At 43.7% G+C, this 24,924-nt stretch overlaps 1 protein-coding gene across 1 annotated transcript in view; it reads right to left on the reverse strand.

Moving 5' to 3' along the window:
* Nucleotides 1-24,924, reverse strand: part of LOC102442254 (kalirin RhoGEF kinase) — a 279,390-nt gene that overhangs the window by 129,263 nt on the left and 125,203 nt on the right. Inside the window, exon 11 of the mRNA XM_023757300.1 lies at nucleotides 6,743-6,934. Coding sequence (XP_023613068.1) covers nucleotides 6,743-6,934 — 192 coding nt within the window. The remainder of the gene's footprint in view (nucleotides 1-6,742; nucleotides 6,935-24,924) is intronic.

Consider the following 24,924-nt stretch of genomic DNA (forward strand, 5'->3'; position numbering starts at 1 on the left):
ACCTATTTGAGCAGGACACGGCATGGAAGAGTGATTTCTCTAGGTTAAAAACAAATGGAAATGGGCATTTAATTGAGCAGTCTAATAAAGAGCTGACGTTGATTATTTTGGCCACATTCCTTTGTTATTTGACTTTCATATTATTACTACAAAAATACCTAACAATGGATATTTTGAAAGCCCAGCAATTATAGTATTTCCATGGATCCACAGCAAGGAAAAAGAATTCTGACTAGACAATATCTGAAGAGCAGAGGACACTCTAAGTGTCTTTTCCCTGGACAAAAAAAATGAGGACGTGGGTAAATGCTTCTCCTACATTCTCTCTGGCTCTCCAGACCAGCCAACAGCCAGCTGCCCTTGTCCCCAGGCAAAAAGGAGACCTCTGAAAGTTCAGCATAATACATACTAATAGCTGAGGCTCTGGTTGCACAAGAAGGCCCCAAGCACATGTTTGTCACCTTTTTTTTTTTTAAAATCACACAGCTCTTCTAAGCATGGATGGAAAGTTTTAATTTTGTAATATAACACTTATTGAGATTGTCTCCGATTTTCACTGAAGAAAACATATAAAAACAAAAAAATGCAAAGAAAAATTAAACCATCCATAACTCAACACCAACTTCTTTGCGCATTTCTTTCTAGTCTTTATTCTATGTGTGTGGTCATGTTGGAGATACAGTGTTTTAATGTCTTATAATACAAGCCCTTCCTCATGCCAACAATGATCTTTGACAAGATGACTTACGATGACTGTATAGTATTTCACTATATAGATGCACTATGGTTTGCTTGATAAATTGCCCAGCATGGAAAATTAAGATGGTTTCTAATTACTCAAGATTATGAATAACACTGCAATGAAATAGTTAGAAGATTTTAACCCCCCACCCAGACTCCTATGGTTGCAAAACTTCACAGAGCAGGGCCAACAGGATCAAGCAGACTCTTCAGTCTGCAGAAGAAATGAGCCTGGAGGGTATCTTTCTCATATCTTTCTTCGGTCTTCTCTCTGATCCTAACTAGAGTAAATCTTCTGATGTAGGAAGTGGGCAAGAGTAAAAGTTATTAATTTCAGCCTGGGGAGTCCTAGGATGTCTAGGTTTTACATCATTTATGAAGATGGATATGCAGTTCCTGCTCAGAAATCTCCTATAAAGGGGGCTTTAATTCCTTCAAAATTACATCTTACAGTGACATTCTATTATACCTTGGCACTCAAGAAAAACTCAGCAAATAACTGTCGTTAGGTATGAAGGAAGAAAGAAGAGGAAGGAGGAAAGAAGGAAGGAGTTAACCATGACCCAGCAGGAAGGATCTATGACAATATTTACCAGCAACCCCAATGCCACCCATGGCCACTTAGTAAAACTGAGTGTAAGATCATCCATTCACTCTATTTACTGTAAGAGGGAAAAACAACCATAGCAACTCCAAATTCCCTAACAGATTTGTAGATTTGGCTACTAATCTTGCCTTGAGTAAAAAGCCAGAAGTTTGTCTATAGAGTCAAGAGGAAGGAGTTACAAGTTATTAGGCCCAGGATCAAATAGGACTCACACTTACTAGGGTTTGAGAGGTGGCAGGTCTTGAGAGGTATTACATACAATATGGAAAGATCAAACCACAGGAGTTCCTTCTTCACCAGACCATCCAAGGATGCTCAATTCTGCCTACCTAATAATGCATTTCTGCTTGCTACACAGGTCCTTGGAAAAAGTTCCCATAGATAATTAGATTTCCCATCCCACTCCCCTTTACATACCTTGTCTACAGAGTTCAAGTCAAAGAACTGGAGTAGATTAAACATATGATTGAATGAGCTTTCCTCTCTTTCCCCCCCCATTTTTAAAATTTTCCTAAAAAAATGAAATGATTAGCTTCCCATTGTCAAGTAAACCTGTTCATATTTATTCAGCATCTCTATGGATTAGACATAGTGGCAGAATGTAGAGCAGACTCTATAGCCACACATCCAAAACCCCAAACATACTGTATATATGAGCACTTTGGATTTAACAAAGAGCCAATCATCTCAGTGCAATCCCAGCACCATCGATGGAGGTATGTACATGGTGTTCCGGTTCAGTCTGGTGGGAGGTTGGAAGCGCCAGGGAAGAATTTCAAGGAAAAATGAAGCCCGAGTTGAGTCCTTAAGTTCCTTATTAAGCCTACTTCAGAGATGCTGTAAGGATAAATTTGGGAGGAAGTTTTCTACCAGGAAAAAATATAGCTGTTAGTATTGTAGTATTCAATTCTGTAATGATCATCATAATAAATATCACAAAGTAATAGAGATTAAGTAATTTTCCCAAAAGCACACAGCATGCCAAGTGAAGATCTGGATATGAAAATCAGATCTCCTGACATCCAAGATCATGCTGTACTTCATGTGTGTGTGTGTAAAACCTATACGTGTCTATGAGTGCACATGTACAGGTGCATATACATGCATCTGCGCACAGAATGCACAGATGTGTACGTACATACACACAAGGCTTACTCTCTCCTCTACCTAAAGGGGGCCTCAGACAGACTGGTTTGGGGCAGGAAGGGGGCTGGGAGGGAGCACACGGATAGGAAGCCCTGCTGAACCCTAAAAATACTCTTCCAGGACTCCATGACAGCTACTGAAAATACTGTTTTTTTTCCATCCTGAAAAAAAGTCAGAATTTGTTGACCTGAGTTACAGATCTCTTGATTATTGGATCCTCAAAATCACTCCCCTTCTTCTGCATCCAGGCAGGACTGCTCCTAATTTCTCTTGTATTTTGGGATCCCGAGGAAAGAGACTGTGTTACTTCCTGCTGCCTCCTGTGTTCTCCTGCAAGAGAAAATGCCTCCCAGTCTCTATTCTCTGGCTTTTATTGAAGGTCTGTGTGGCAAAGGAGAAAAAGCAGGGGCCTTCGACTTGGAAAGATTTGGGATCAATTCCTACATTTACCACATTTTAGATACAAAACCCTGGACAGATTATGAATTTCTCTGATCTGTAAAATTGGAACAAAAATGATAATTCTCATGGCTAGTGATTTGATAGATAATGTAGCACACAGCAGGTGTTAAAAACTTTCGTTCCTGTTCTCTTTATTCACCTGCCCCCAGTATTACGCTGCTCCCTTCAGTACTATTTCATATGAATGGATTTTATAAGCCAGGGGTGGGGAACCATTTTCCACCAAGGGCCATTTGGATATTTATAACATCATTTGCAGGCCATACATAATTATCAACGTAAAAATTAGCCTGCTCTATTTGGTCAAACATTTAATTAACTCACCCCTAATGCCTTGGCAGGGCCAGACCAAATGATTTCACAGCCCAGATGTTCCCCACCCCTGTTATAAGCTGAGCCTCAGTGAGAAAACATGTCTCAGGTTCAAACAGGACTTAGCTTAGCAAAGTTTGAGAGACATTGTGGGAAAACAATGGTTAATGATTATTCCTATCTCCCACACCTGCAACTCTGGCCACACTTTATATTTCTAAGCTAAGGTCTACCCTCCCCATCAAGCCCCTGCTTTGGGGTTTGAAAATGTAAAGAGGGGGAAAAAAGGAGTAGGAAGAAGGAAGTAGAGCAGAGGAGAGGAGGAGACACAAGTGGGAAAAGGAGGACAGCAGGGTGTGGGTAGCAGTTCAGAACAAGGGTGCAGTACGTAGGGAGGTAGGCACAGTCTCTGCACTGCTGACAAGCTCTGTGACCTTACATAAGCTCCTTCCTTAGCCTGAGTTCCCTCACTTGAAAATGTGTTTAATAAAATCTATATCACACAGCAAAGGAAACCATCAACAAAATGAAAAGGGAAACCACTGTACGGGAGAACATATTCACTGACACAGAGTTTATAAGTTTAAAGAACTCAACACCAAAAAAACAAAAAATCCAATTAAAAAATGGGCAAAGGACCTAAATTGACACTTCTCCAAAGAGGACATACAGATGGTCAACGGACATCTGAAAAGATGCTCAACATCACTAATCATCAGAGAAATGCAATTAAAACCACAATGAGATATCACCTCACACCTGTCAGAATGGCTATCATCAATAAATCAACAAACAACAAGTGTTATCGAGGATGCGGAGAAAAGGGAACTCACATGCACTGCTGGTGGGAATGCAGACTGGTGCAGCCACTGTGGAAAACAATATGGAGGCTCAAAAACTTCAAAATGAAACTGCCTTATGACCCAGCAATTCCATTTCTGGGAATTTATCCAAAGAAGCCTGAAACACTAATTTGAAAGAGTAAACACACCCCTATGTTCATTGCAGTGTTATTTACAAAGCCAAGATATGGAAGCAGCCCATGTGTCCATCAGTAGATGAGTGGATAAAAAAGCTGTGAAACATTTGCACAATGGAATACTACTCGGCTGTTACAAGGAAGAAAAGCTTACCCTTTGTGACTGCATGGATGGACCTGGAGAACATTATGCTAAGTGAAATAAACCAGTCAGAGAAAGACAAGGACCATATGATTTCACTCATGTGGAATTTAATGAACAAACTGAACTAACAAGAAAAATAGAGACAGACTCATAGATAGAGAGCAGGCAGATAACTTGGGTGTGAGGGGAGATTGAGGGAGGTATGGAGGGATTGAGCAAAAAAGAAAAAAAAAGAGAAAGAATTCATGGACACGGACAATAGTGTGCTGATGGTGGGGGAGGGCGTGGGTGGGTGGAGGTGTGAGAAGGTATGGGGGATTCATGTTAATGGAAAAAAACAAAATAAAGAAAAAAATCTGTATCATAAGATTATCATGAGGATTGCGTGTAATGATATATGTGTCTGGCAAGTAGTGGGTACCCAATTTAAAAAAGTACTAGCTAGCCCTGACTGGTTTGGCTCAGTGGATAGAGCATCGGCCTGGGGACTGAAAGGTCCTGGGTTCGATTCCAGTCAAGGGCATGTACCTTGGTTGCGGGCACATCCCCAGTAGGGGGTGCAGGAGGCAGCTGATCGATGTTCCTCTCTCATTGATGTTTCTAACTCTCTATCCCTCTCCCTTCCTCTCTGAAAAAGTCAATAAAATATAATTTTTAAAAAAGTACTAGCTAACATACTGGTACTTGTCAATACTAAGTAACAAAAAAGAAGGGAAGAAAAGGAAAGGAATCTTGAATTCACACTGGAATCATAAGGAGTTTTAGGGCCTCTGAGCCTAATTGCATAATTTTATAGATGAGGCTTCCCAGGACCAGGGATGTAGTGATTTGCACAAGCCCACATGGCTCTGGAGCAGCAGAATCTGACCTGAGCCTCCTGGCTCCATGTATAGAAGGTGGGACATGCAGCTAGAAAGGGCTCCTGGAAGCCATGGTCACCCTTTCAGGAGTGGCCCTTCCATGGAGACTGACCTAGTCCACCCGCTTCCTGTACAGACAGCACCCCCACAGCCCTCGAAGGGAGCATGACTTTGGTTCATTCATGCTCCATTCTATCATCTGCAGTCTCATAATTAAAGGAGAATACACATGCCTTTGGTTTCTGAGACCATTATTAAGCATGGGGTGAGCCACCAGCAAGCAGACAACCAGGCAGGAAAACCTGGATTAAAGCTAATCCCCTGCTTCACAGACACTAGTCAGAGAGCGGCTGTGGTCCCATGGAGAGGAAGCAGAGTCGGCGTCCGGAGCTCGCCAGCCCTGCATCTGCCTGGGGAATCTCCGTTTAGAAAACATTATCTTTTCATGTTTTTTTCTAAGAGGCACTGCAATGATTTGCATTCATTCCCACCGAGTGTCAGGAAGCCTGTGAAGTAGTAATAACCAGGCTTCCTAATGCATTTTAAATTTCAAAAATCAACTTAATTAAGTGGGGTTAATTTTTTTCTCCTGAGCAGCAATCAAACTTTAATTAATACTCCATTAAAATGAATTCCTGGGGGAACGCAAGCATGCATGTACCTAATGAATTTCTCTGCCAAGGGTGTTATTATAGAAGATGCTAAATGTGCCTCCTCGCTGGCCACTTACTCAATTTCAGAGTGCCCTGTGCTAGTCAGAAACGTAAAGCAACCGCAGGTTTGCACCCCTCCTCTCTATGGGCCCCTCTGCCCTGCCGACAACATAGCATCACCCACCCTCCCCTCTCCTGTCTCCACGTCCTGCACGACTGGGCTAGACGTAAGCCCAGCTAACTTCCTCCTGTGTGGGGGGTCCCCCAGTCCCCTTCCCTCACTGGCTATCACTCCACCCTCAGGCAAGGTGAGGACCAACTCCTTTAGTATCCCCCTGTGGTAGAGCTCATTATAAAGATTTAACCTTCTGTTTTTAAAAAATAAAATAACATAGAGCACATTTGCAAACTCTGTTTCTTGCAGGCAGCAAAGATGATCCAAGTTCTGCGGGACTCTAATTTCTGACAGGCACAGCAACCAGGAGCAACGGGCTGTGGGGTGGAAAGGGAATCTCCATCCTCTTATATTTCTCCCTATAGTGACTATTTCTATACCAGGGATTCCCCAATATCTCCAGCTCCAGCAGACTCTGGAAACCACCAGTCTCTGAGGCCCCCTCCTCGCTGGAGATGAGGAGGAAATTTTGCCCCATATTGTTTGTGAGCTACATACAGGTTATCAGTAGCAAGGTGTTCACATCATCAACATCAGGAGGCTGGGAGCTCCAGACCACCGGGACCCTGGGCACAGCTGGAGGGTCATCATGCCGGGAAGTGGACGTGACCCTTGCCAGAACAAGTCGACCCAGGCGATGCCCCTGCTCCGCCGGCTCTTACCTCTTTGGTGTGCGTGTGGAAGGAGACAGACATGTCCAGCAGAAGCTTCCGCTGCTCCACCCTGCGCACGAAGTCCTGGATGCGCACCTCCAGGTGCCGCGCCGCCTTGTAGATCTCCTCGGGGTCACATTCCCCGGTCTGTGCCAGCTGTTCCGCCGCTTCTAGGAGCTTGTCTGCATTGGTGTATGTATTCTGCCGGCAGCAACAGCGAGAGAAAGTCAACTTGCAGTCACGAAGGGAGCTTCGCGCCTTCCCCCAGCCCACCCGGGGCTGCCCAGAGCTGGAGCGCAAGGCGTGGGCGCTGAGCCGACAGCTCCCTGATCTGGCACGGAGGAGCTGAGCGGGGAGCCTGCCTGCCGCCTCCCACCAAGCTAGCAGCCTGCCTGGCAGCTTGGCACATAAGCGGGCACTAGCTAGCAGCCTCCTCGGTCCCTGGGATTTCTCAGAGGAGGGCTGCTCTGGAAAGAAGCGAGGAGACATGCTAGAGTCCCCATTCCCCATCCGCTCCTTGGCCCACCCCCGACCCTTGTGAAGATCCATCATTGCCCTTGCATCCCAGGCTGTAACTGTCTGAGTCGGAAATACCTCATGCACCAAGATCCTCTGGGTTTCTAGTGCGAACACCAGGGAAAAAAATAACTGGGAGACTTGCTCGACTTTTCCCTCGAGTTCCTTGTGACTCCTAGTGTTTATCTTTTGAAACAGAGCTATCTCTTAGGAGGGGAAGGGGTCAGGGACTCAGGGAGCTGACAGAATGAGGCAGCCACAGCCCGAGTGAGGCTATGCAGGCTATTCCCTCCGTGCCCAGGGCTTAATGTTTGCAGGAAGGTTGGGGCAGCGTCTGGTGATGTTTGTTTATTATAAGCTACTGCATGCACACCCCCATTCACACACACACACTCCAACCCCTGTCTGTGCATACCATGGTATTCCCCAGAACACTCTAAAAGTCAGCAATTTATAGTTATTATTTGTCAGGATGTAATAGTTACTGCATATATGCCATGGCTACAACTTTTCCTTAGCAGGCTGTCCTTTTAAAAAGATGGGATAGTCACCAATTTAGAGCTAATGAATCAGGCGTCCATTGTATTTCTAAATATCCCCACAGTCACAAAACGTCCTAGAGCAGTGGTTCTCAACCTTCTGGCCCTTTAAATACAGTTCCTCATGTTGTGACCCAACCATAAAATTATTTTCATTGCTCCTTCATAACTGTAATGTTGCTACTGTTATGAATCGTAATGTAAATATCTGATATGCAGGATGGTCTTAGGCGACCCCTGTGAAAGTTCGACTGCCAAAGGGGTCACGACCCACAGGTTGAGAACCGCTGTCATAGAGAGTGGTGAACAAGTGGTCACCAGTGACGATGTGAACCTGGCCGCAGAAACAGTCAGGGATGAAGACAAAATGAATGGAGAACTGGAGTGGATTTATGACAGCGACTGCACGGGCTTTACGTTGCCCATGGAGAAGAGGCCTCCAGCCTCTATGGAGTTTTTGGACTCACCCAAAGACCTGGGTGTTAAGGGTTGAACTGTGTCCCCTCTAAACTCACATGTTCAAGTTCCAACCCTCCATACCTCAGCATGTGACCTTATTTGGAAAGAGAGTCACTGCAGATGTAATTAGTTAAGATCAGGCCATAGTGAAGTAGGATGGGCTCCTAATTCAATATGACTGGTGTCCTTCCAAAAAGAATGCCATGAGAAGAGTCAGACACACACAGAGAGGCAGAACGCCATGGCCAGATGAAGGCAGAGATCTGGGGATGTATCTACAAGCCAGGGAATGGAGGAGACTGCCAGGAAACCACCAGAAGTCAAGAGAGAGGCCTGGAACAGGTTCTCCCTCTTCGCCCCCAGAAAGAACCCACCTTCTCACCATCTTGATCTTAGATTCCTAGCTTCCAGAACTGCAAGACAATACATTTCTATTACGGAAGCTACCCAGTTGGTGGGACTTCGTTAGGGCAGCCCTAATAAGCTAGTATGCTGGGGTGGAAACCTTCAGAGGCTGCCACCCAGCCTCGGTTGTATTGGAGAAGATGGGCAGGCCTTCAGCAAACACTGCCATGGCTTTCAGGGATACCAAGAGAGGCCTCAGTGGATCCTTAAGACATGCTGTCTGAAAAGCAAACACGGTCCCAAGAGGTGGGCGTGGAGCTGGGACTGCAAAGGAAGAAACACCTGGCTCCACCTGGGGAACTTGTGGGAAAACAGATGATCCTTGTGTGAAGGAGGCTCTGTCACTGAGTTAAACAAGGGTATGTTGATTCTGAAAGCAAATGAAGGAAGTACTCAGAGTCATAATGGAAACACCAACAGAGATAGGAAATGGTAAGCAGGGGGGACCTCGGAGGCTGTGGCCAGCTAAGAAAGGCTCTTATGGAGTTGTCCACAATTCTAGGAAATCTACCCAGAGCAGCTGGAAGAGAGGTTTTTCAGGAGTTCCTCAGGGGAATCTCAGGAAACCCCAAAGAAACCCAGAGGGTGCAACTTTGTATTTTCTAGCCAATAAGTAAAAATTTGCAGCAAAGCCAAAGCAAGCTTTCTTTCAAGTTTGGTACCAAAAGACATAAATAAAAGGCAGAACTGAAGTGCCCCCTGCTTATAAGGTGGACAACTTTGCCCCGGTTTGCCCAGGACTTTCCTGATTTTAGCATCCTGGAAAGCTTTCAAGCCTGGGAATACTGGGATGGCTGGTCACCCTAACATCCCCCCCTCCCAACACTGTGGGTGTCTTAGGAGTACAGGCACATGTGCAATGTATGCTGCCTCAAAGGAGAACAAAATTATTCTTGAATATAATGTGACAGCACAAAAAACAGGGCATGCAACACAATAATAGATAATTAGGGCTTCAAGACATGTCATGGGTGCTAAGAAGAAAATGAATAAAAATTGACAATAATAATAACTAATAAGGATTAATTAAGGTGTTTTCACATCTCAAGGAACAGTCTAAAGCTTTAATACATATTAATTCATCTATGTTTGCAATAATAACCTTATGAAGTTGACACAGCTGCCACCAGCCCCATTTTACAGATGAAGAAACCAAGGCACCAAGAATTTCTGGCCAAGGTCATATGTCTTGAAAGTGGTAGAACAAAGATTAAAATCTTGTTGTCTAGCTTCAGGGCCCAAGGTCCAAACCATTACACTACCTCATCAGGTAAAGAAAGGCCTGGAATACCATACTAAGGTGTTTTACTCCAAAGCTGTGGGAAGCCACTGAACAGTTTTGAGTAGAAGAGTATGACTGTGTATAGTATATAGAAACACCACTCTGGCTCTCTACAGAGTGAAGGCAGAGCCTGAGGATGGGCAGGGCTTTTCAGACATAGGACTCTCTTCTCTCTCTCTCTCTCTCTCTCTCTCTCTCTCTCTCTCTCTCTCTCTCGTTTTGCCCACAGTACTCAGCTTATCCCATACCGCAGCACAGTACTCAGCTTATCCCATACTGCAGCCCTTTGAAAAACCCTTTGGCTCCACCTGGAGAACTCATGGAAAACAGATGATCTATGATGCTCACAGTCACACTGTGCTCCCATGGGCATCTCTTCCTATTGGTCTGTGTGCTCCTGAAAGGCAAGTTCCATGTCTCCTTCGCCTCTGGCTCTCTGTCAGGCACTGTGGCTGGTACACAGAAGGCACTTACTACATATTTGCTGAACAAAAAGGCTCAGAGATGGGAATAAGCATGGCCCGTTTGGATACATTGAGTCAACCTGACTAAAACTGGAGAGTGGTAATATATCCATTGGTTAAGGAAGGGAAGGGATACATAATAAATTTTATAGAGAGAAAGGTACAATAAGGCACATGGGAGGACAATGGGGTCAGCATGAAAAGCTGGGCTCCTGCTCTATCCACTGCCCAGTCCTCCTCACATCACTACCAGGAAGAGCTTCTAAAATGCAGACCCTGTCATGCATCTCTTCTCTTTAGAACTGTTCAGTAGCTTCTCACTGCCTTTGGGTCAAATACCTCAGCGTGGCATGCAAGGCCCTGCTTCATCTGACACTTGTTATTTTCCTGCAGGTTCAACTCACACCACGGCCTTACAAACAGCCTGTGAAATAAATTGTTTACACTCCCAGACACTCACTGCACTGAATCTTGCCTCTGTGCGTGCTTCTGGCTGGGATGTCCCTCCCCTACTTTTCTACTCGACCAACTCTCTTACTAACCTTTGAAGACCCAGCCCAGGCTTCACTTCCTCCAGGAAGTCCACCTCATATCTACTTACCCACTTTCCTCCTAACGCTGGCTTAGGTAACATCTTCTGGGCACCCAGAGTGAGCAGTGCTGACCCTACCATGGTACTTGTCTCATGTTTTCCTTTCTCATCTGCTTACGTGCAGAAAATGTCTTTCACCTCTTTCTCTTAGTGCCTGGCACCAAGTAAGTGCTCCATGAGTAGTTAGTGAATTAATAACTTACAGATGACACCAATCCCCAACAATCCTAATATTCAATCCTTGACCTTCATCAAATACCTGGCACAAGACCTATGCTAGAAATCATGTTCGATGTTCAATCCCATTTGGTTTATCCTACCTCCTGGCACAGTCTTGAAAAGGAATATGGCTGAAGAATATCAACTACAGTATTATTAAAGCACTACATTGATGTTTGTTTTTGCCACAAATTGGGACAAATATCACAACAGGGTTCTGCTCCCTTTCTGACAAAATCAACAACAGTTTCTGCCCCAAGGCCAAAGTTCAACCTCAATTATGTGTGTAGTTCCTAGGCCAGTGATGGCAAACCTATGACACGCGTGTCAGAGGTGACACGCGAACTCATTTTTTTGGTTGATTTTTCTTTGTTAAATGGCATTTAAATATATAAAATAAATATCAAAAATATGTCTTTGTTTTACTATGGTTGCAAATATTAAAAATTTCTATATGTGACATGGCACCAGAGTTAAGTTAGGGTTTTTCAAAATGCTGACACGCCGAGCTCAAAAGGTTCGCCATCACTGTCCTAGGCATTCTTTGGTTTCCCAGCCTCTTAGCCTTTGCTTTGGACTTGACCCCTTATTAATATTCCCCAACTGATATGCCACAAATGGGTTATGAGTGCTGGGATATCAATCCCTCAGCCCTTGAGATTTTCAAGCAGGGCCTGTGGGAGCCAGAGATTTGGGCTGCAGTTCCTGCTCTCCCCTCCCAACCCCCATCCCTATGGCAGCCAGGTAAAATGCCCTAAATAATTCAGCCCTTAAGTGTACCTTTCATTCCCCCTGGTGCAGCCTTGGCCCTTTAGTTTTTTGCTTTCTCCTCAAGAAAGAAACAGAACATACTGAATAACTTGTCTCTAAAAATACAGGCATCCCAACCACGCAGGTGTGGTGTCAGACTCCTGGGCTGAAGCCAGGGCCAGGGGGGCTTCTTAAAGGCAAGGGTGGAAGAGTCCGTGAATGAAAACACTTCTGGTGTCATGAGCTGACTTCTTGGTAATATGGAGTTAGAATCATTGGCTCTGTTCTCTGGGGATGAGGAAGAATGAGGCTGAGAAGTCCCTCTTATTATTCAAAAGAGGCAGTGTGGACCAGAGAACATGACTACCACAGGGCCAGGAAAGAACTCCCTTCCTAATGATTACCTAATGATTATTTTTCCAGGCTGGCATGGCTGGAACCAATGGGCAGTGAGAGGAAAGGAGCGAAAGTGCACAGGCATTAATGGGAAAGGGCATGGAAGCACAGGTATTGGGGAGGGTACAGGTTTGTCTCTGGATCTTCACATTAGTGAATGGCAGAAAAATCAAGGTCATGCCTGAAACCTTACATGTGAATAGTACTTTACAGGTGACAAATAAGTCACTTTCCCCTCCCTTCCTTACCCAATAGGGGAAGATCTGCAGAGGATCCATCTGTGTGTGAGAAAACTGCGTGAGGCTGGGGTAATACCACGGACAGGATTAGGGATAAAAGCACCCGGAACTCACACAGGGCTGGGAACAGTGCCTGATCCCACCAGTCAGCCTGGAAAACCTCATGATTCACTGGATATTGGGTACTGCACTCAGAAAAGTCTTGCCTTTTTGGGGGTAAATAATTAGCCCAGGATCGAGCACTGCTCTGGTCTTGCCTAACCCATTTAAAAAGAAATACTTGAAGAGATCAACCTTGTTTCAAGTAATTTAACTGTGTGACAGAATAAAGCTTAATACACACACACACACACACACAAATACACACACACCACTGACAACGTAAAATTCACAATGTCTACTATTTAGTAAAAAAAAAAAAAAATTAACAGGCATACAAAGAAGGAAGCAAAAATGTATAACCTATAATGAGGAGAAAAATCAATCAAAACTAACCCAGAACTGACACAAATTTAACATTAACAGACAGGGAATAAAGAATGGTTATTAAAACTATTTCACATGTTCAAAAATTCAAGTAGAGAAATAAAAGACATTAAAAAGGAGCTTGCAATTCAAGAGATGAAAAATACACTGGATGGTATTAACAGCAGGTTAGACATTACAGAAGAAAAGATTACTGAACTTGAGAACATAGCAATAGAAACTATTCAAACTAAAATGCTGAGAGAGAAAAAGAATTTTATAAAATGAAGCATCAGTGTATTTAAGTAGCATATTTAAGTAGGCTAATATATATTAATTAAAATCCCTAAAGGAGGAGGAGGGGAATTAGAAAAGAGATTTGAAAAAAAATGACCAAAAGCTTCCAAACTTAATGAAACTATAAATCCACAGAACCAAGAACCTCAGACAACCCTCAACACAAGAAATACCAAGGCACATAGAAATCTAATTCAATCAAGTGGGAAACAAAAAAATGAAATCTTAAAAGTGACCAAAGGAAAAATGGAATGCTATATACTAAGGAACAAAGATAAAAATGACAGCAGACTTCCCATAAGAAACAATGCAAGCAAAAAAAAAGTGGAGCAACATCTTTAAAGTAAAAATAACACAAAAACTGTCAACCTAGAATTCTATGCCAAGCACACCATTCTTTAAAAAAACAAAGGTGAAATAAAGACATCTCAAAGCATATAAAAGCTAAAATAACTCTTCACTAGCAAGCTTGAATGACAAGAAATGTTACAAGAAGTCCATCAGGAAAATGAAAAATTTTAACAAGTGGAAATGTGGAACCACACACAGGAATGAAAAGCACTGGAAATTCTAATTATAGGGTAAATCTATATGATTTTTTTCTTACTATTTAAATCTCTTTAAAAGATAGTTGAATGTTGCCCTGGCTGGTGGCTCACATGGTTGGATTGTCCTCCCACACACCAAAAGGTCACAGGTTCGATTCCCAGTCAGGGCACATATATAGGTTGAAGTGTGACTGGGGTATGCACAGGAGGCAATTGATTTCACATTGATGTTGCCTCCACCCCCCTCTCTCTGGGATCAATGAACATATCCTCAGGTGAGGATTAAAAAAAGATAGTTGAATGTTTAAACAAAAATAATAATAGTGTGGGTTTATAGCACATGTATCAATAAAACAGAACAACAATAGCACAAAGGCCAGGAAGGGAGAAATAAAAGTATACTGTTGTAAAATTCTTATGCTATATGTAAAGTAGCATAATATCACTGTGATAAATTAAAGACACATTCTATAAATCCTACAGCAACCATTAAAATAACGAAATAAATAATTATAGGTAATAAGCCAATAAAGGAGATAAAATAAAATATTCAGTTAACACAAAAAAGAAAAAAAGTAACAAAGAATAGAGATGAAACACAAAGAAAATAATACAAGAAGATAAATTTAAACCTAAACATAGCAATAATCACATTAAATTTAAATTGTCTAAGTACCACAAACAAAAGGTAGAGATTGTCAGATTGGAAAAAAAGGCAAGTCCCAACTATATGCTATTTACAAGGAATGCACTTCAAATGTAAAGACACAAATTGATTAAAAGGAAAATGATAGACAAGATATAAATCAAAATAAAGCAGGGATAGCTATATTAATATTAGACATGGTAGATTACAGAACAAATAATATTACCAGAAAAAAAGAAGATCATTTCATAATAATAAAGGGGTCAATTCATTAAGAAAATATAATAATCCTAAACATTTATGCACCCATGAACAAAGCTTCAAAACACATGAAACAAAAACTGATAAATTTGCATAGAGAAATACACAATTACAGCCAGAGATTTAATGCCTCCTCTCAATAATGAACAGAACAAGTACACAAGACATTAATAAGGATTTAAGAGATTTGAAAACTCTCAATCAATGTAACATAACAAACATTTAGAGAACACTACACCCACAACAGCAGAATGCACTTTTTTTTTCAAGTGTTCACAGAACATTTACCAAAATAAACCATATTTTGAGACATAAAACAAGTCTTAACAAATGTAAAAGGATATGAGTCATACAAAATATTTTCTCTGATCATAATGTAATTAAAACATAAATCAATAAGAGAAATAAATATCTCTGGAAAATCCCCAAAGAGCTGGAAACTAAGTAACACACTTCCAAATAATCCAAGGGTCCAAGAAGGCAATATCAGTTTACCAGGTGCCCACAGTGTGCTAGGCTCTGTGTTAGGCTCTTTAAATACAGTACCGCTAGTTTGGGGATCAATCATAAAATGTTTTATTAGTTTCATTTTACAAATGAGAAAAACCAAGGCTCAGGGAGATAAAGAGACATGTGGAAGAATGTTATATATTTTGAAAATGGCAGACCACGTCTCTGTAAACTCCAGGCACTTTTCATTGAACCAGGTTCCGCTCTAAGACTCTGTGTCAAGTCTCCATCTCCTCTGCATCTCTGTTACTTTACATTAGAGTCACTCTTAACACCTTTAATTTTTATTTATTTTTAAAAAATATATTCTTATTGATTTCAGAGAGGAAGAGAGAGGGAGAGAGAGAAACATCAATGATGAGAATCATTGATCGGCTGTCTCCTGCACGCCCCCTACTGGGGATTGAGCCCGAAACCCAGGTATGTGCCCTTGACCAGTATTGAACCCAGGACCCTTCTGTCCGCAGGCCGATGCTCTATCCACTGAACCAAGCCAGCTAGGACACTCCTTTAATTTTTAGATTATGACATTGTAAATGTTCATTTGCTACTACCATATTTTTGTTTAGCAACACATTTCCAATGAGTATGTGTTGACTTTTGAGAGAGAGGATTGTATTCTCCTTGAAGGAAAGAATCTGGAGTGGCCATTTGGTTGGAGCATTGCCCCGTGCACCAAAGGCTGCAGGTTCAATCCCTGGTCAGGGCACATACGTAGGTTGTGGGTTTGATCTCCAGTTGGGGCACAAATGGGAGGCAACTGATCGATGCTTCTCCCTCACATCAATGTTTCTCTCATTTCCTCTCTCTTTAAATCAATAAACATATCCTCGGGTAAGCATAACACAATCAAAAGTCCTATCTTACTCATCTTTTCTATCTTCACTTCTCATCATGCACCTTGTAGGCAAAGTGCTCTCCTTTCAATAGGCACGCAACCAAAACACTGCAGCCCAGCATCTCGTTAGCAGTGAGGCTTGGAAGTGGACCTTTCCCTTATCTTCTAATGGAGGTAGCGCCAAATTTAAGAGTAAGTAGTGCCCTAACCGGTTTGGCTCAGTGGATAGAGCATCAGCCTGCGGACTGAAGGGTCCCAGGTTCTATTCCGGTCAAGGGCATGTACCTTGGTTGCGGGCACATCCCCAGGAGGGGATGTGCAGGAGGCAGCTGATCGATGTTTCTCTCTCATTGATGTTTCAAACTCTCTATCCCTCTCACTTCCTCTCTGTAAAATATCAATAAAATATACTTAATAAAAAAAAGAGTAAGTAGTGATCCAAGGGTTCCTTGGTAAGTTTCTTACTTGGTGCTGGGAATGCATTTTCCATGTAAATGGGAGTTTGATTCCCAGGAGAAAGAAAAGAAATTCAGTGGAGCACATAATATCTTTAAAATATACTACTGATATAACACATCAGTACAGTCAACCAAATTTATAAATAGGTGATACAGGAAAATGCCTTTCACTTTTCATCCTGGAGCACCAGGCACACATATCTCCTCTACCTGCTGGTCTCGCGAGGGAGGAAGGGGTTGGACTTGGGCATTGGTAAAGTGGGCTTTGGTGGGAAGCAGGAGGAAGGAAAGGAGGAAACTACTTGGTACCAGTGATGGGTTAACCCACCGCGTTCCATCTGCTGGATGGACATCTAAGGTTTCCGAATGAGGGAACAAACAATAGTTGCTTTGTTAGGGTAATTTGCATGTCCAAACAAGGAGTGTCTACTGAGTGGTCCTATTCAGATGCTCCTTGAACTGGAGACTGTATGAATCTGTGGTCTACTAATTGAGACTGTTACCAAAAATAATTACTGCAGAGCTGATACCTCCCAACACAAGTAGTTTGGTGCTGAGATTCTCTCTGGGAACCTAAATGCTGGCTTTATCACTTTTGCACTTGCCATTATCACCCAGTCATCATACACATCTCTACTTGCTAGGGAGCATTTTCCTTTCTCTGTCTAAAATGCTTCAGCACCTTTCCCTAGTAATAATAATGGTATAATTTCAGAACTCCACAATTTTTAAGTAAGTTTTCTTTTTTCTACAGCCTAATTTTTGTGTGTTTAAGATGTACCCAGACCTAGGAATTCTAAGAGCAGTTGTTCTTCCCTAGGATGTTCTCTCTTCTACGGATTCCTTTCCTTTCCTTCTAATCCAACTTACCCTCTTTACTCACATTATACTTTAAAGGAACGTCAATGTATTTCCTCTCAGATACAGGCTGGAACCTGAAGATCTAGTCACTCAGGCAAGAGAGCAACATAAATACATAATGAGCATTACCTGTCAGTATACTGGTATTATCTATTTATCACAATAAGAATGAAAACATAGAAACACCTTGTTTCTGGATCAAAAGCAGAGTCAACCCTAAAAGTTGCCAACATAGATTATAAGATATGATTTAACAGAAGATACAAGGTCCAGTTTGTAAGGAAGGATCAGTCAGGTTCCAGAAACTGTAACATGTTCCCCACCCCACACACACACTAGGGGACTGAGACCTAAAGCAAGGAAGGACTTTCTTCCTGACCCTTGCCACCTATTGCTCCAGGGCATGGAGAGCAGCTGAAGGCAGAGCCAGGGCTGTGAGTCAGGCCTGGGAGAGCCAGGACTGGTGCTTAGACCAGAACACAAATTAGAAGATGATGCAGACAGGAAGCAGATCAGGAGCCAGAGGCTGCCCCAAAGTCTGTTCATTTATTTCCGAGATAAAAACCAGGAGAGTGCCATGCAGACACAAAGCTCTGACGCCTTTAACTATCCCTCAGGAGGGAAGCTTTTAACTTTCTTCCCATTGAGCAGGCCCCAGATGCAGCCGCCAGCATCCATACCGCTGCGGGGAAGCAACCTACCACTCCGGGAATTTGATAACACAGTCTCCACCCTGGCCACCCTTCCTCCCCCCTCCTTCCCCTCATTCTACTCAAATTCCCAAAGTACTGAGGGGGAGCATGTAATCACAACAGAGGAATGTGGACAAAAGATAGTTTCAAGACCTAAGTTTTCAGACAGGGACACATAGATGGCCCAGTCGCCCTGGCCCTGCAGAAGTTCATTCTCCTGTGGAATTCTTAAAGCCAAAGAAACAAGCAGTTGGTGAGACAGCATCCCCCTGGAACAAAGACAAGCAGGGCCACCTGCTGCAGGGTCTGGCAATTCAAGAGCTATGGGGGGATATGTACCCAAAGCAATGTTCTCTCCCAGAAGATGTAACGTTGCAGTGTTGCTGTTTTTCCTGTTTTCCACATTCTATGTTTGGCTGTCCGTGGGAGGCAGTGGGCGAGAGAGGGAGAGGCAGGGCTTTAGAGAGACAAGACAGCTGGCTTGAAAACACTGCTGAAAACCTTGGGGCTTGTAGATTTATTTTTTCTCTGTTTCATCCCTGAAGGGGGCAGACAGGAAAAGGTGGGCCTGACCCTGGAAAACAGGGATCAGATGATGAGGTGAACAAACCCCACACCTCTGGTTCTGCCCGTCAGCAGAGTGCTCCTCGAGCCCTTTTACCTTCTTTGAGCCACAGACAGCCCTGTAGGTCCGGGGCTGCCCATACCTTACAGCTCTGCAGGGAGCCCACTGCCACTGGCCTAAGAGTCAAGGTCACTGACCCTCCTTGCTGATGATGTCGCTGCTAAGGTCACTGACCCTCCTTGCTGATGATGTCGCTGCTCACTTTTCATCTTCAAAGACCGAGGACCCCCTCCTACCTGCCCTGTTCTTACCTTAGCTAACCTCCCTGGGTTTGAGTCACATATTTATGGAACTAGGTTTAACATTTTGGGCTGGATCATTCTTTTGGGGTGGCTGCTGCTGTTGTGGGTTGAGTTCTGTCCTTCCAAAAAGGTATGTTGAAGCTTTAACCCCCAACATCTGGAAATCAGACCGCTTTTGGAAAGTGAAGTTGCAAGTGTAATTAGTTAAGATGAGGCCACACTGGGACTGGGTGGGCTTTAATTCAACATGACTGGCGGCCTTAGAAAAAGTCGGCCATGCGAGGATACACAGAGAGTAATGTAAAGGCCGAGATTAGAGCAATAAAAAGGAACGCCAGAGACTGCCAGCAAACAACAGAAAGTCAGCAGAGAGGCCTGGAAGAGACTCTTCCTCACAGCCCGCAGAAGGAACTCGCTGCTGACACCTAGACCTCAGACTTTCAGCGCCCAGCACTGTGAGACGATACATCTCTGCTGTTTCCAGTCACCCAGGTTGTGGTTCTTTGTCACAGTCGCCTTCGGAAACTTACACAGGGGCTGTTCTGTGCACTGTATGTAGGATGTTCAGCAGCATCCTGGGCCTCTACCCACAGGATGTCAATCCCTTCCCCAGATGTAATAACCTAAAATGTCCCAGGCATTGCCAAATGGACCCTGGGGGGCAAAACTTCCTTCCACTGCTTTCGATCACAAGACCACAGAGGAAGCCCCAGTGAAGGAGGCCATTCAACTTCCTCAACGTACCGTGTGCTTCTGATGGTCCTTCCGGTGGCAGAGGCGTTAGGGATCACCTAATCTGTGGTTCTCATGGGACAGGGCGAGAGGGTAAAGGAGCTTGGGGGGAAAAAGTGATGCCCAGTCCCTGTCCCTGGATAAACCAAACGATGGTTCTGATTCTACTTATCAATTGATCAGTGGATAAAAAACAAACAAACTGATAATGATGGCTATTCGTTTTGGATCCACTTACAAATATTACAACATGTGGTAGATATGCTATTCTATCATGTTACAGATAAGAAAACTGAGGCTTGGAAAGGCAAAAGAACTTGAGTGAGCTCTCATAGCTGGTGAGTGGCAGATGTATTTGACCCCAAGCAAAACATACTTTGAATTCTGCTGTGCTGAATGGAAATTTGCCAATAAATATTAATGGTTTATATATAATTATCTCTGACTGATAGTAGGGATGATCTTTCTAAATGTTTTCTAGATGTTCTATGGTGAACATGTGTTAATTTTATAATCAGAAAAAATGGAAAAAGCATTTAAAGTATAAAAATTACATTCAGGTAAAAAAATAAACAGAAATTTTTATATTTACATATACTTGCCTATTTTTATATGTGTAAGAAGAAAGATACACAAGATAACGGATTATCTTGAGAGAGAGATAGGGAAGTGGGAGTGCAGGGATAATTAGCATTTTTATTCACATGACTTTGCAATGTTTCACTCATTAATACAACTAACAGGAATCTTTCAAAATTTGAGAAACACCAAAGAAAGAACTTTTAAAGGAAAATAATCCACTATATTTTTGTCAGTGGAGTGCACTTAGAAATACAAGTAAGTTTCATTACAAATGTATTTAGCTTAAAGATGGGTGCACTTCCTGCTTTTGGGCTCGAAGACACTAATGCTTGACCAACCACAGTGAGATACACAGTCACAAAATATGTAATGATTCTCTGTTGCCCCAGTCAGAGGTTTCACCTTTCTCAGTTTGAACTTTATGACACTGCTCAGCATAGCTTAGAAGAAATATGATTTTGGCATGACATATATATATGCAAAATAATTCCAGTTAAAAATAATCACCTAAGGAATCCTAAAAATTGTTCTCCCTAGGCACAATGACAGCATCAACTACCATGACCCTGAGTTGTTTTGTGCAGCAGTCAGAGGTAAAGGACATGTCAAACCTGAAAACCTGGACAAGCATGTTTTGTTTTTTTGTTTGTTTGTTTTTAATATATTTTATTGATTTTTTTACAGAGAGGAAGGGAGAGAGATAGAGAGTTAGAAACATAGATGAGAGAGAAACATCGATCAGCTGCCTCCTGCACATCTCCTACTGGGGATATGCCCGCAACCAAGGTACATGCCCTTGACCGGAATCGAACCCGGGACCTTTCAGTCCGCAGGCCGACGCTCTATCCACTGAGCCAAACCGGTTTGGGCTGGACAAGCATGTTTTATGGTGAACACCCAGGAGCCTCTGCCTGGAAGGGGCTGTAAGGTTTGCTTTAAAGGCTTCCCCATCAGCATCACATAAACATCAGAGCCTAATGCCCACAGCAGGAAGCTGACAGCAGAGAGGCAGGCAGGGGCCAGTCCTTGGGTACCTCTGTGTATGACACTGGCAGACCAGTGGATTGATATGGTACGTGCCCTTTAACTACAAATCAGCAAAATAAAGGTGGAGTGACATACACATGAAAGGGGTAATAGGCAATATCTAGTTCTAGAAGAATTGGCCTCCCTCTTTCACTCTCACTGGTCCACTATAGGACTGAGGTTTCAGTGGCTTTAGAAAGCCTACGTCACTTACATATAATCTTCAATATACCATTAAATCCATCATTATCACCTGGCCACTGTGACTAGGTGGTTGAGCATTGACCTGTGAACCAGGAGATCATGGCTCAATTCTGGTGGGGGCACATGCCTGGGCTGCAGGCTTGATCCCCAGTGGGGGGCATGCAGGAGGCAGCCTATCAATGACTCTCTCTCATCATTAATGTTTCTATCTCTCTCTCCCTCTTCCTTCCTCTCTAAAATCAATAAAAAAAATTTTTAAAAAATCCACCACCACCATCCTCATCCTCCTCATCATCATAGAAATATGGCTCTTATCATCATCATCATCATCATCATCATCATCATCATCATCGAAATATGGCTCTTAGCCACAGGGCTGCTCCAGGGCCTGCAGGGAGTGACACACACTGCTTGGGGGGCGGGGGGGGAGGGCAGTATCCCTGCTCAGGTCCCTCTGAATGCAGGCCAGCCCTGGGAGGACACTGCAGTGTTGAAGGGAAAAGGAAAACCTTTGCCTCTGCAGTGGCCTGGAGGTGTCTCTACTCATGACTGGAATTAGTGAACATTGCCATGTACCCTGAGGCAGAGGAAACAAAGAAAGAACAAGAAGAAAGGAAGAAAGGAAGAAAGAGAAAGAAAGAGAGAGAGAGGGAGAGAGAGAGAGGGAGAGAGAGAGAGAGAGAGAGAGAGAGGAAGGAAGGAAGGAAGGAAGGAAGGCAGGCAGGCAAAGCAAAGCAAATGAAAAAAAATGGGTGACTTATGTCCAGATCACTCTGTATACAAGGCATGGGAAATTTAAATTGTATTTTAGAAAGTTTACCATCAATAAAAATGAAATTTGAGAAGTTTCAGCATGAAGTGCTTAGGGTTAAGTCTTGGTTCTGGATGAAAAAAAATTACGTCAAACAGTTCATTTTCCAAGGACTAGAAGGGAGGCGCGACAGTGGTACAAAGTGGTGACATAAGGCCAAGGGCACACCAGGCCACGGAGAGTGCAAGTAAGATGAATAAGCCTGACGAAGTTTTCAGGAGGCACATTTTTGAGCCAACTTTAAAGACTCTAAACTGGAAAGGGAGAGGGGAGGAATCTGCTAAGCAAAAGAATGGCCTCGGCAAAGATCTGGAATGGGAAGTCAGGAAGACGTGAGGTTGCCTTGGCAAGGAACTGAGAGACGTACAGTTCTGGGGGTTTCTCCTTCGAGCCGGGGGTTTCTCCTTCAAGCTGGGGTTGGTGATGGAAAGCTTGTTGGGGGCAGGTACTAGCAGTGGCTACTGGCTCTTCAGGAAGAAAAGCCCAGTTTGGGCGTCAGAGAGCCCAGCTCTGGCCCTCACTGAGCCCCATACAGTGGCCGTGTGGTGGGGAAGGAGGTGCGTGACAGAGACAGGAGGGACAGAGGAAGGAGATGTGCGCTAAGAACGAGGCACCTGCACACTCTCTCAGACAGGGTGGGATTCAGAGACTTACTCCAGAGCAGAAGAGACACCAGATACCCACCAAGGACTGCACACCGCAGACCACTGGCCGAGACCCAGAGCCCTCGAGTCCTAGGATCCCCACTTTCACAGAGGAAACACACGTTCCCCCCGTTTCCTTTCCTTAGGAGACTGAGTGAAGAGACTCACCCATTGGAGCATTTCCTCAGGGCAGAGATACTGCGTGAGATCAAAGTCTTCCCACATAGGGCCCTCGAGGGAAAGGGCAGAATTCCAATAGCTGGAAATTGGACCAGGAGACAGGGAAGAGCCATGAGATTCAGGCTCACACCCCATCATTCACCTCGTTATCTGGAGCTCTTGAATGTTGCTAACTTTTAAAGGCCAAGAGCTATCTTCCATGACCACAGACTGTACTCATAGCGCCCAGTCATGAAAGTCTCAGCAAGAACCCTGAGGAATTCAGTACAAACCCACCCTCAACACTACAAAGGGAAAACTAAGCAATGGGGTTAGTGAGTGGTGACACAATGACTGGAAGCACGCTGGCTAAGATATGGGTCTGGCAGGGCATGAGTAACTTCGCAGAGAACCGAGGACTTGCTGGAAGGGCTGGGCATAACTAGCCCAATTGCCTGCTGCTGAGCAGGTCACGTGGGCTGGGCTTCCCTATTCTCTCTGGTCGGAAGGGCATTAAGGTAAGCGGTCAGAGGGGTCTACATACAGAGCATCAACCTACTTTTGACCCCAAAGCCTCACTGACCCACACTTACATAAACACCAGAACAAGGCTTATTCAATCACTAGCTTTAGCTTTAGAATGTGGCAAGTTTCCCCAGCTAATCCTGCTATGTATGGGAATCTGGCCCTCAAACAGCCTAAGAAGTCCCGGGCATGACGAGTTCAGTTAAACTGAGAGACTGGTCAGCACATCCTCTCTCTTGGGAAATACCCTGTGTGGGGCAATGTCGTCAATCTTTTCTAAATCTTTAGTTCCTCTTTTCTGACCGTGTTCCAGACATGATCTCATCCACTGTCACTATATCCCCCGAATAATAATGATGACAATTTACATTTGCTCCGTGCTCTAGACTTAAAGTGCTTTTAAGTGCATTGTCTTTTGGATGCCTACTTCAACTATGATGGAGTAAACATTTCCCCCATTTTACAGATGCAGAAACGAGGCTGGTGAGGTCAGGTGACCTGTGCATTCAGCTGGAGTCACTCAGGGCTTCCCACCCAGGTGTTCCAGTCCCTGCATCTTCTTGGGGATTTTCTTACCTCCCATAAGGAAGAGGGGAGGGAGAACCTGTAACTCCGGTTTTGTTGGTGAGGAGATTATGGTACTAATTGTAGCATGTAAGGAAAGAGACAATCTAGGACAGTGTTTCTCAACCTTGGCTGCACATTAGAATCACCTGGGAATCTTTTTAAAATCCTGATTTCTGGGCCTCATCCTCCGGAAATTCTGTTTCTTTGTTATGGGGTGGGGCCACATTAGTAACAAAAAAAACCCCAGAATTTCTGGAGGATGAAGCCCAGAAATCAGGATTTTAAAAAAGATTCCCAGTGATTCTAATGTGCAGCCAAGGTTGAGAACCACTGATCTAGGAGATTACCCTGTGCCAACGTCATCTGGTGCCAGATCATCTGGCTGCCTGAAGCCAGGACAGAATCTGATTTCTCGGTGTAAACCTCAAACCTCAAACCTTTCTAACTTTACAAACTTGTAAAACTTTTACCAGAGTGACAGCTACGGCAGGTGGGTCAGACCCAAGGTTTGCATCCAGATAGCCCTCTCGCCTTTAGCTGTAGTTTTTTAAGCAAATGAGCCTGACCTTTCGAATTCCAAGACATGAAAGAGTCCATGACTTAGGCAGAGTCCAAGCCTCGTGAAGAAGAAAACGTG

The sequence above is a fragment of the Myotis lucifugus genome, unplaced genomic scaffold (assembly GCF_000147115.1).
Source record: "Myotis lucifugus unplaced genomic scaffold, Myoluc2.0 scaffold_105, whole genome shotgun sequence".
Lineage (NCBI taxonomy): Eukaryota > Metazoa > Chordata > Mammalia > Chiroptera > Vespertilionidae > Myotis > Myotis lucifugus.